The following is a 12,762-nucleotide window of genomic DNA, read 5'->3' on the forward strand; positions in this document are numbered from 1 at the left end:
ACTTTTTCGATTGTGGTTGATGAAAGTACTGATATTAATGAACTGGTTCAAGTAGCCGTATTTATTCACACATGTGATGAAAATCTTATTGTGATTGAAGAATTGTTTGATATTCTTTCTCTTAATGACACTACATCAGGCAAAGATATTTTTAAGGAAATATATGGACTTTTAGAAAATATAACCTTCCATTATCAAAACTAGTGTGTGGCTACAGATGGTGCAGCAGCAATGACAGGGAAAACAAATGGATTTATAGCTAAATTATTGGCTAAGTAGAATGAAATTGCTCCTGATAGCAAGTTTCATCATGTTCACTGTATTATACATCAGACATGCAAACATGTGCTGAACTTTTTTAAGCAAACAGTGAATTTTATACATTTCCCAAGGTTTGAATCAATGGCAGTTTTCTTTATTACTCTTGGAAATTGAATGTGAGCAGGAAAGTTTACTTTATTATACAGAAGTTTGCTGGCTTTCCTGTCTTAAGGGTTTCAAGCGATTTTGGGTACTATGCCAAGAAATCAAAATGTTTTTAGAAATGAAAGGAGAGTCACCAGAACAACTTAATGATAAGAATTGGTTTCAGGATTTGGCTTTCGTTGTAGATATTATGGTGCATTTAAATGAATTGAACTTAAAACTTCAGGGTCAAAATCAGGTTGTAACATTTATGTATGACTGTGTTAAAGCATTTAAGATAAAACTCAGACTTTGGAAAAGGCAACTGAAAAGGCAAATGATGACTCATTTTCCTACGTGTAAAAATTACCAAGATTCATTTGGTTCTTGTAATTTCAGCAAGTATGCCTCAGATATTTGGGAATTAATACAGTCAGTCCTCGTATAACACGTGTTTACACTACACTAATTCGATCATACACGATTTATAAATAGGGGAACGATATCGTATATAGCACAAACCGAATTCGCTTATGCACGATTCGCCTTTGTGTTGTCAAGAAATGGCAGTCGAACACAGAATCACCCCAACTGAACGCAACACAATAGGAATGAAAAGATTCTGAAAATGTATTTGTTTTTTATATCAGTGAAGGGGAAACACATTTCACCATAATAAAGTAAAAATCCACACAATTCCAGCTATCGGTATTATCGCAAATGCCATTAGATCCAGTTTACTACCAGTTTATAACAGATTCCACTAGCAGAAACGCAACTGAAAATTATTTTTATTGTTTTATGGTAGTAACCCCAGAAATGTGCTTTAGTAAAATGTGAGGTGTTAATAGTGTATCTCTGCCTTTACGGTGTTGTTTATTCAGTTGCTACACCCATGCAGCTTTATGTGTATCAAGCGTGCCGCCTCATTTTGTAATTGTGCTTTATTCCCTAAAAATGAGTGAAATACTTAAAAGGTGTGAAAAGGAAGCCTGGTGAAGACACAACAGGTTCAGAGAGAAAAAGAAAAGCAATATCGATAAACAGAGGCAGACTGGGTCAAAAATTCTTACCCGGGAAAATTTGTAGTGGCCTCATACTATGGTTTATGGCCAAAATCACACCGGCCTCCGGGGTTTCCCCGGTAAGGCCGGTGTGAAATATATTACCAAGCTAAAAATATGAAATTGAGTGAAATGAAAGACCATGTGATATTGCACGTGCTACAGGCCTAAATGAGGTAACGCCGAGAATTAGAAAGAATGCAGAGAAAATAAAAACTTTCATAGCAGGAACAACTCAAAGTGTAATTAAAATCCATTAGATCAAGACACAGTAGGAAGGGATGGAACGGCTGTCATCTGTTTGGATAGAAAATCAAACAAAAAACAAGTTTGCTTACGATAGAAGCAAAAGCATTAGCAATATTTTATTACGTAATAGTCTTAATAAAGTTACGTAAGTATTATTACGATTATTTATCGTGTTTGGTAATGTTTTAGTTACAAATGTGTGTTCAATATTGGGTGGTCGGCACCTAACCCTACTTTTCCTATAGGGCCTGTTGTTTATATTGCATGATTTTGCATTGCACGAGGGTTTCTAGGAACAACTATCGTGCTATATAAGGACTGACTGTATTTGAATATGAAAGGCGATTTGAAGGATTCAAGAGGTGTGTAAACAATTTTTTACTTTAGCACTCCATTTTCTTTGGTTGTTAAAGAAAGCAAAAAGTAACATTCAAATGGAACTTGTTGAAATTCAGTGTAACAGTGCTAAAAGAGAAGTGTAGTGAAATTGGTGTTCCTGACTTTTATTCTTACTTGCCAAGACATTTTGTTGAAATGTGCATGTTGCTGCAAGAATCTTAGCTATGTTGGTAGTACATAGCTTTGCAATAGTTATTTTCACTTCTGAAGACAAAACTTCACATTGGGTGAGATTAACAAGCAAGCACTTATTATCCATACTGAAAACTACATTGTCACAAAAGCTTATACCCAATATTGATAAAATTGTTTCTTGCAAAAGATGCCAATTCCAGCAAATAATATTGAATTAATTTTTAATCTTTTTGTTTTGATATTTTTTTTGAATCCATTCAATATTAAAATTATGTTTCTTTTTATCTATAGTTCCTATCTGATGTGTATGCTTGTATGTGTTAATAAATAAATATAAATACATATAAACATTGAAAACCAATGCATTTTCAAGTCAAGTCAATATGCGGCCCACACTGATCCTCATATAAGGTTTAGTGGCCCTTGTTCCTATTTGAGTTTGACACCTATGGTGTACACTACTGCCATTCTTATCATTGGTTGTTTCTGCTTGTTGCATATCAATGATAGACCTGTACTGGAAATTGCTTATTTATTTTTAAAAATATTAAAACATGCATTCATAATTTTGAATTTTTGTGTGCATAAGTTTTATAAACTTGAAAACAGAAGTGACTTTTTCATGTTTATATGTTATTTTATTATTATTTTTTTTATTTTGCATAAAAAGTTGTTTCACTCAAAATAATGTGTAAAAAATATTTCATTTAAAAAATTAATATTTAAAAAGAATCACAATCCATCAGCAAAAGGTCTAGCATTGATATGCAACAAGCAGAATTTAAAAACTAAGGAATAAAAAAAAAAAAAAAGGGGGGGGGGGTTAAAAGACCAGGCAGCAGCACCACCAATGAATTAGAGCATTTCAATAATTAGCTGTTTAAGAAATCCATAAATACTTTAAGCAACTAATAAAAATGTTATATTAAGGTTATAAAAAACTTCAATTAATTATAAACAATTTTAAAATATATTTCATTAATATTCAATTGCAACTAATAAAAATTAACTTACCATTTTTTCACATGCTAATTTGCCATCCATAAATCCTTTGGGAATTGCATTTGGAGTTAACAGTTCATATCTGTAATAAAAAAAAAAAAAAAAAAGAGAGAGAGAGAGAAAGATATACAGATCTTCGAAACCCATAAAGTCTTAACAAAAGATTAAAGAGCTTCTGGCTTGCAAAATTAAAACTAGTTAATTTTAAATATTAAGATAATTTTTAAATGCATAAACAGTTTCTGAAATTCTGTACACTGCCGTCTCTTATTAGATGCAACAAGTGCTACCTCTAATAAGAGATAGCAGCGTATAAAATTCTTAAATGGAACTGGAAACAATGTCCTATTTCCCACTACTGTGTCGTGATTCCAATCTCTTGGGGAATTTAATTTCCCTGCCTCCACCTTCACTGATTTACAACTAACTTTAGTAAAGAAGCACTATGCTATTTCAACACAATTATTGAAATTGGTGAGAAAAAAAAAAAAATGTCAATTTGTGGATAATGTAGTCATTTCTAAAGTGAACACAAGCTCAAACTTTGTCACTGGAGGGACAACAGTATCCCTATACAGTAAATATAGAAAATATAACACAAGATAATATTATTTCAATAGCTGTATTGAAAGAGTAGCCCACTTCTTCCCTATTTTGTTGTACAAGGCCAACACAGCCCTGTAACAGGGATTACATTACACGTTACAAAATTAATTAAATTTCTTTATTGCTACTACGTATGGCACAAGTACTAAGAACAATAATACTCATCACAGCGACATGGCCAGGAGTTTTACATTAAGGCAGAAAATGTATAATTAAAAACTGGGAAAAGGAAACGTTACATAGGAAATTATAAGTTACACAAAATTAAAAAAGTATATAAAAATGAAATTATAATAAACAGGAAAATAAAGATTTTTATATTTTCCTATTCAATATAAATTCTGAAAGGAAAAAAAGGAACATTATAGCACAAATCAAGAACAATTAAAAACAATGGCAGGGAAGTTGAATCGAAATCAAACCATGGATTGTTGTTGCCAATCAAAAACACAGTGCTGTAGGGATTGGAGAGGTGGATGGCTGGTGTCAATGTTTATAATCTGGCACTGTTTAAGCCACAAGATTTGGAAGGAGTTATTCCAGTTGAACAGATGAAATCCACTCTAGGAGAATGCGACAATATTTGTAATCTGTTGCCATTTTCTGCAGGTTAATTCCAAGATGGAGCAGTGTCTGAATCTTAGGGAGTGCCTGGGCAGGTATTAAAGTTTCAGACTTGTATTTGAGGACTAGAGTGGGGACCTCAAGGATGGGGGAAGAGTAGTGCCACTGAGAGAAATACCAGATGTTCGGGGTGCTTATCATTCATGTGAACATTTTTACTGTAGTCATTAAACATTTGATATCAATAAAACTTGGTAGCCAGGGTACATTTAGCTGATCAGCCACGTCAGTGGTTCTCAATTGAGGAGGGTCTGCAATGCTTATTTGTGGCCCATTTCAGGGTCCAGTATTCACATGCAAACACCAGTTTTTGAAGCGAGACTGATGCAGATGCCCAAATTTCAGCAGTGTATAAAATAACTGGATAAACAGTGGTTTGAAGATACCTGGTAGTGGTTTTGGCATCAAAACCACTTTTGTTTGTGTGTGTGCATCAAATCTCAGCTTTGGATTGAAATAGATACCAAAGTCCTTATGGTTTGTTTGTTGTTTGGTTTTTTTAGGAGCATTAGCAACTAAGGCCATATTGCTCCGGGATATGCGGTGGTCATTCCCTGACCTTTCCGCATCCTCCGTATTTGGTGGTGACGGGCTCGAACCCCGGTCTAATCAAGAAGCGTGTGCTATGCACTGCTGCTCCTTCCCACCTGGCTACGGAGGCGCCATTTCCTTATGGCTGGTAACCATTGGGATGAGAGTGCCACAAACTGATGGTTGAATTACTGTTGGTCGCTGTTTCAGTGAATAAATCATTATTGCAGATTTAGAAGGGTTAAGGTTTAACCCAAAAATCTGCAAGTAAGTTGAAAAAGTGGTCAACTTCTGTGATTGAAGATGCAATTGCCTTTGGGTTTGCAGATTGTGGGATTGATGTGAGGAACTTTGTATCATCGGCATATATTAAAGTATCATCATGAAAACACATAAAAAGAATAAGAATGACTGATAAAAGGAAGCCAGAAAGGACACCACCTTGTGGGACTCCATTGTGAGGTGGACACTTCTATTCCTCAATAAAGCGGTGAAGAAAGCTAACAGATTGCCATTAATCTTAAAGAAGGATTGCAGAAGGGCTGTAATGTCAAAACTGTCAAAGGCAGCTTCAATATTTGGTGTGCAAAATAGCTAATTCGGATTTAGTTTTGAAGGCCTGAAGGATGTATGTCTGTTTGTGTCGTCAAGAGGTTTGTTATGGTAGATGTATTTGCGACTACGAAATGGAATTGTTTCAGTTTCTGTGACACGAGCTGTTTGCTTAATGCTGGAAGGAGTACCTTTCTAGGAGTTTGGAATAAGTTGAGCTTCGTCTGAAATCTTTTGGGGTTGTTGGTACTTGAAGAACTTCATGGGAATGCTCATGTGGAAAGAACTTAATTGTAGATTGAGAGCAATGTATCTAGGATGTAGAGGCTAAGGTGAATAATTATGAAACGAGGCATCTTATTTTGGCCTGCCATGATAGATGGATGCAGGGAGTTTATAGCATTTATCAGTTGCTGTCTGGTGATAGAAAGAGAGAGGTCATCAGTAGGAGCAAACTCAGTGTTTGCTCCTAAGCCACAAATTTGGATATCTTTCTTTGCAGGCTTTTAATATCTCATGGTACTATTATCCACACATCACTTTTTACATTGGTCTGGATGTAGAGCACACTATGTCCTGGATAAATCATTGTAGCTGTAATCTCTAGTAATGTTTGCTATGATTCATCCCTCAGTATTATTGTTATTAATTTTTAACATTACTACCATTCTTAATCTTACTGTTTTCCTTATCAATTTTCTTCAAAACTATATTCTTTATCATTATTATTAAATTTTTTCCAGAATATATGCTTAGGAAATCTGTTCATCACCCAATGATATATCAAGTTAATCCACTATATCAAACCCTGAACATCAAGTCCGATATATTATTTATCACTCAACTTTTCATCTTTATGGTAATTTATTCACTGTTTTGTATGTATAATATGGTTTAGATTTTCACCTTCTTTGAGCTTTTTAACTACTTCATATTTCATTATTCTTCTTTCCTTTTTTTTATAGGTTGCAATCTGTGCAATGGAACAAATTTTTTACACCTAATTTAATTTATGTCTCATGCTACATCCTTTGTAAACTTCTTTACACTAGAAGGTGTAGTCTCATATCCCAGTTCTACATGCATTAACACTTAATTCCATCCCAACAACTATATTCTTTTAGTTGGTTTCTTTTTATAAATCAGTGTGTGCGGGTGTGTTCCTTTAAGCAGACAAATTTTATGTAAGTGGGCACTCAGTGTATACCAAACAAGGAGAATACAATTATATCAAAGTTTCCTACACAAATCAAAAATTTCAAACTATATACTAAAATTCACATAAATAATAAAATATCACCTTAATTGATATATATATTTTTTATTTTATTATTATTTTCTCTTTTTTTGGAAAATTGTTTATTCTTCTATTACTCCTCCATTTGTCTGAAGTACTGGTTATATCTTCAACAATGACATTCAAAATTTTCAGGATCAACCACACAGTACAATAATACACTTGTTTTTTTGGATAATATTCTAGTTTTGAAAATACCATATATAACTACTTCTTTGCAAATGATGAAAAAGCAAATTTTATATAGAGGACATAAACACACATACACACAACAAAACCAATTAAAAATTGGTTGTATTAATGCAAGCAGAATAACTGCATTTTGTTTTCACACCATAATGAAAGCCAAATCTGTTTTTATAGCTGTCAACATAATACTTTATCATTACACCAAAAATAATGAAGAAAATTATGGTTGCAGACCTATCAGCATAATATTTTGTCATACAAACAGTTGCTTCAATTGATAAGGTCCATGCCATAACAGTGCTGCCTATAGTTTATGCATCTGTAATAATAATCCATCATACTGTAACTGTCAAAAGTTGCACCAATTCTTTGCAAGATACAGACCAAAATAATTCAAAAACAGTGTGCGTGTTTTTGGCTTCACTACCACAAGAGAACCATAAAATACTAGGCATCAAAAGAATTTTTTTTCAGGGACCATGGTAATCTTGTGTCCAAAACTTGCCAAACTCTGTCCTAAATTGTTTCTCTATCAATGTAGAAGAAATAATTTAAAATAATACACATGCATATAAAATGCTAAAAGTTTAATTAACTTTAGTTTGATACAATTAAAATTAAATCAGTTCATTAGTTAATTGTCTTAGTTAATTAGATAATGAAACTTGCCTTAAAGGCAAGTCTCGTCAACTACATCTAATCAACTAAGATAAACTTATTATATATCTAATTAACTAAGATTAACTATATCTATATCAGTGTTAAAACTAAAAATTACATCTACAATTAACATAATTTTAGGAAGCTTCCAAGTAGTTAGCTGCCAATATACAAGTATCAAGCTTTCATTCTTTAAATCTGATACCTGCTGATAAAACACACACACACACACACATATATATATATATATATAGAATATCATTAGAAAAAGTAAATCAATCCAATAATAAGAATACCATCAAGGACTTAAGAAAACGCAAAAAAAAAAAAAAAAAAAAAAAAAAAAAATTATTATTATCGCTTTTTACCGACAATCTAGATGACTTCAACTGGGGCCAACCACCCAGAATGAAGGCAAAAAACGACAAGAAGTTCTCTGTTTCTGTGATGATCAATATATGCTAAGTAATTTAAATCTAAACCAAATATAAACCAGTATAGGCCGAACATAAATCGAATATAAATAAATTGAATGAAGATAATTAATTAAGAAAAATTTTGAAATATTAGAATCAAAGGTAAGAAATATAAGTAAAATATAAATGTAAGCATATATTAATCATCGTTGACCCGACAGAGAACGTAATTTAAGGATTAAAACAAGATTAAATATATAATACATACTACATTTGACCGTATCTAGGACATAATGTAATAGTCGTCAAAATAATATGTGGTGCCCCCTATGTGATGGATACGGTAAAAATAAATAATTAAATTAAATTAACGCAAAGAGAAACATGCAGATAGTAAGAAGAAAAACTAAAGGAGTAGGAAAAATAGAACCTGAACTCCACAAAGGCGAAAAATAGTGGTATAGATAAGAAATAGTTTCTCCTACGTCCTCGGATTGCCCTAATAATTTCGGAGAAATAAAAATAAAGAGTGTAGGACAGCTTAAAGGCATTACAAGATATAAGTTGCCTTTAAGCTGTCCTACACTCTTTATTTTTATTTCTCCGAAATTATTAGGGCAATCCGAGGACGTAGGAGAAACTATTTCTTATCTATACCACTATTTTTCGCCTTTGTGGAGTTCAGGTTCTATTTTTCCTACTCCTTTAGTTTTTCTTCTTACTATCTGCATGTTTCTCTTTGTGTTAATTTAATTTAATTATTTATTTTTACCGTATCCATCACATAGGGGGCACCACATATTATTTTGACGACTATTACATTATGTCCTAGATACGGTCAAATGTAGTATGTATTATATATTTAATCTTGTTTTAATCCTTAAATTACGTTCTCTGTCGGGTCAACGATGATTAATATATGCTTACATTTATATTTTACTTATATTTCTTACCTTTGATTCTAATATTTCAAAATTTTTCTTAATTAATTATCTTCATTCGATTTATTTATATTCGATTTATGTTCGGCCTATACTGGTTTATATTTGGTTTAGATTTAAATTACTTAGCATATATTGATCATCACAGAAACAGAGAACTTCTTGTCGTTTTTTGCCTTCATTCTGGGTGGTTGGCCCCAGTTGAAGTCATCTAGATTGTCGGTAAAAAGCGATAATAATTTTTTTTTTTTTTTTTTTTTTTTTTTGCGTTTTCTTAAGTCCTTGATGGTATTCTTATTATTGGATTGATTTACTTTTTCTAATGATATTCTATAGACATTGTGGGTGTATTGCATGATTGCTTGCAACTGCATTAACCCATAAATATTAGTTATTGTCTTTTAACTTTCTTGCTTTGCTTTATTTCTTGCTTTCCTTTTATCACTAATATAACTATTAATATATATATATATATATATATATATATATATATTTATTTTATTTTTTTTTTAATAGAGTACTAATCTATAGCATAAAAGAAACATTCCCTGCATTAAAAGGATCATAGAGCAAATTTCAGGAATGAAGCTACTTCAAAAAATTTCTAAAAATTCAAAATATGATTATCAATGGGCACCCTTATCCTGCATTTTATATCTCCAAAATGTGACAGGGTTTGTATTAACCTATTCCCTGTAAAGATGGTAGTTGTGAAAACAGGCAGTAACACCTCATTATTTATAAACAGCACAAACTGAATAACTGAACATTCATGATGACAGCATGCAGCCTCAGAACTTTAGTTACCTCTGACGAAATTCCTGGAAATGTATCCTATTGGGGAACCCTTGTCGGCATATACGTATTCCTTCAAGAACACCATTACATTTTAACTGATCTAGGACTAAAGGAGCTTCTATTTTACCGGCCTGTAAAAATAGATATAAATTTTCTTATAAAAGAGATCAAACTGCAATTCAAAATGAAACAAAGGATATAAATAAATAATGAATTTTATATATATATATAAAAAACAGTATTATACCTAGATATAGGTAAAATAGTCTGATAATTGTTGAATGTATAGGAATAAAGTTTAATATTAATTCCAAATAAAAAAAAAAAATTTTTTTAATTTGGAAAATTTTTGAAATATATCTAAACAAGAGAAGAAATTTGTACTTCTGATCCAGATCATGGGAAAGATTCTTTTGATGATATGAGAATAAAATCTATCTCAGAGGTTCTTATAAGCATTTCTATAACTGGTTTACTCCTAAAATCACTTTTTTTTTTCATAAAAAAAAAAAAGTGTAATCATAGTAAGTAAAGTAAAGTGCAGCCATTATCAACCCACTGCAGGATGGAAGCCTCCTCAACAATTCATGTTGAGGGAAATGGACCATAATCTGCCACGCTAGTCCAGTGCGGGTTGGCAGATCGACCGTATTCAACAGTCAGGGGCTTGAACCCCGGTCTACTCAAAGACCGTGTGCTACTGCACTCTCGCTCCTGCCCACTCGGCTACGGAGGCCGTAATCATAGTGTATCATGATAATTAACTCAAGGTCAATCACCAAACTGTGTATTTTAGGAGTAAGGGGACGATGGGATGATTATGGTACTTTGATTTTTAGATTAATTTTAAAAACATTAATTGTTTAAATGTATAACAAATAATGTACATAATTAATTCTATTCCCATTTTAATCTTGGTTTGTAATATGAAATTTAATATCAGCATTCACTCCCCTTTTCCCACTTCACCCTCACTAAAGAGACCTTATATGGTAATGAACTTCCCTCTTCCGTTCATACTTGGGATGAGAAGAACTATAGGAAGTTGAGAGGGAAAACTGGATTCAGATTAGAGTCTGTGCACTGCCTTGTAAAGACATCCAAATAGTGGCCATTCAATAAGTATTTAAGGTAGAATACAGAAAATTACAGAATTGAATAAAAACATGGAAGTAAATAAAAGCTGTTAGTAAAAATGTGAAAGTTCATAAAAATGAAACATATTTGTTTGTTCATCTCAAGCTTTGGGTTAAATTTGTGAATTAGTTGTGAACTTTTTTTTTGGGGGGGGGGAATGGATAGTGTGCGGAATATTCCAGAAAATAAAATAGACCATTCAGCACCTTATCGTTTAATAATTTTATTTTATCACTGACATGTACATAAAAGTTGTGTGCACTCCCCCCTCTTTCTTTTTTTTTTTTTTTTTTTTTTTTTGTGAAAAAAAAATTTGTTAATCATAAGCACAAATCTATCAGGCACAATCCCCATATTACTGAAGTTTTTTTTTTTTTTTTTTACCCAAAAACTTAGTTTTAAGTCATTATCCCAGAGAAGTGAAATGCATGCCCAGTGTTGTTCATTCCTTAGCCAATTGTTAATTTGTACCTGTTAAGGTCACATTACATTAGCAGTCAATGTTTTGTTAATTGTTTTCGTATTTCCTCATATGCAATATGGTCTCATCATTGTCATCCATTAGATTTTATTTATTTTTTAAACTCCCAATTTTAATTTCTGATCAATCCCTACAACATGGTAAGTAGCTAATAATTGCCTTTGAATCACAGTAGTACTGCTGCTGCTATAATGAGTCTTTTAAACAGCGAGACTGATTTTCAAGATATTTTCTTAGGATTTAGAAATTCACTGACACCACAAGGAATGACGTTAAATTTTTGATCGATCCCTTTAATTTCTTACACAGCTACTGATTGACTCCCTAGGTTTAAATACAAACCTAGGGAGTCAATAGGTTTAAAGGCATAAAAACAGTTAATTTTGCCCCAAATGAATGTTAAATGGTTTTTATTTAATACAATAAATTAAAATTATGTATACTTCCTAATTTTCATCTAAAATTAAACAGATGCACAAAATTACTAATTCGTTCGAGTTTTTTTCTGCAACTAATTTTCATTCCAAATTCTCTGCAACTTTTGTTTATTATTCAGGGATACCAGAAGGCCTGTGGGCTACCATTTAACAGCAAATATCATCTGCATACAATAACTAAGTTTAGTAAGTTAGGTTATTTTAAATAAAAATAACAACTGTATGTGGTGTTTTCAACAAAGAACTAATCAAAACTATGTTAGTATATATATATAATATAAAATAAATTATTTAGGATTCACAAAACTTACTCTTTTTTCATGATTGGGAATGATGCAACGTACAAAGTTAGGATTTGTGTTACGAAGAGTAACCATAAGTTTTGCCAGCTGGTCTTTATACAATTGACTAACTGTTCGGAACATTCCTTTTCTGGTTCTTGCTCCAAACTGGGAATCACCCATAGTTGCAGCTCCCATTCCAACAATTTCAGCTGAAATTATATTATAGGGGTTTTTTTTAGCTCTATGTTTAGAAAAAACTTACTATATAAACAAACTGCTCAAAAAAAAAAAAAAAAATCTCAAATTCAAAATATGGGGGGGGGGGGAGTATTTTCATTAGTTTCTTTTTATTATAATTACAAAGTGATTCTGAAATACAATTTTTAAAAATAACTTTTAAAAAATATGACAGTAACTTTATTTTCCAAATTAAAAGTTACTGTCACAATTTGGAAAAAATTAAACAGAATTTAAATTTATTATTTTAAATTAACTTAATTTAAATCCCCCATTCACATAAAGAAATCTTAGCAAATCCATAGAAGTAAGCGACTG

At 31.9% G+C, this 12,762-nt stretch overlaps 1 protein-coding gene across 1 annotated transcript in view; it reads right to left on the reverse strand.

Moving 5' to 3' along the window:
* zip (myosin heavy chain 10) overlaps positions 1-12,762 on the reverse strand; it is a 380,860-nt gene that overhangs the window by 126,018 nt on the left and 242,080 nt on the right. The window contains exons 15-17 of the mRNA XM_090375898.1: positions 12,235-12,416; positions 9,878-9,999; positions 3,267-3,336 (exon numbers count right to left, since the gene is read on the reverse strand). Coding sequence (XP_090232024.1) covers positions 3,267-3,336; positions 9,878-9,999; positions 12,235-12,416 — 374 coding nt within the window. The remainder of the gene's footprint in view (positions 1-3,266; positions 3,337-9,877; positions 10,000-12,234; positions 12,417-12,762) is intronic.

The sequence above is a fragment of the Mastigoproctus giganteus genome, chromosome 6, assembly GCF_048544385.1.
Source record: "Mastigoproctus giganteus isolate SK-2022 chromosome 6, ASM4854438v1, whole genome shotgun sequence".
NCBI lineage: Eukaryota > Metazoa > Arthropoda > Arachnida > Uropygi > Thelyphonidae > Mastigoproctus > Mastigoproctus giganteus.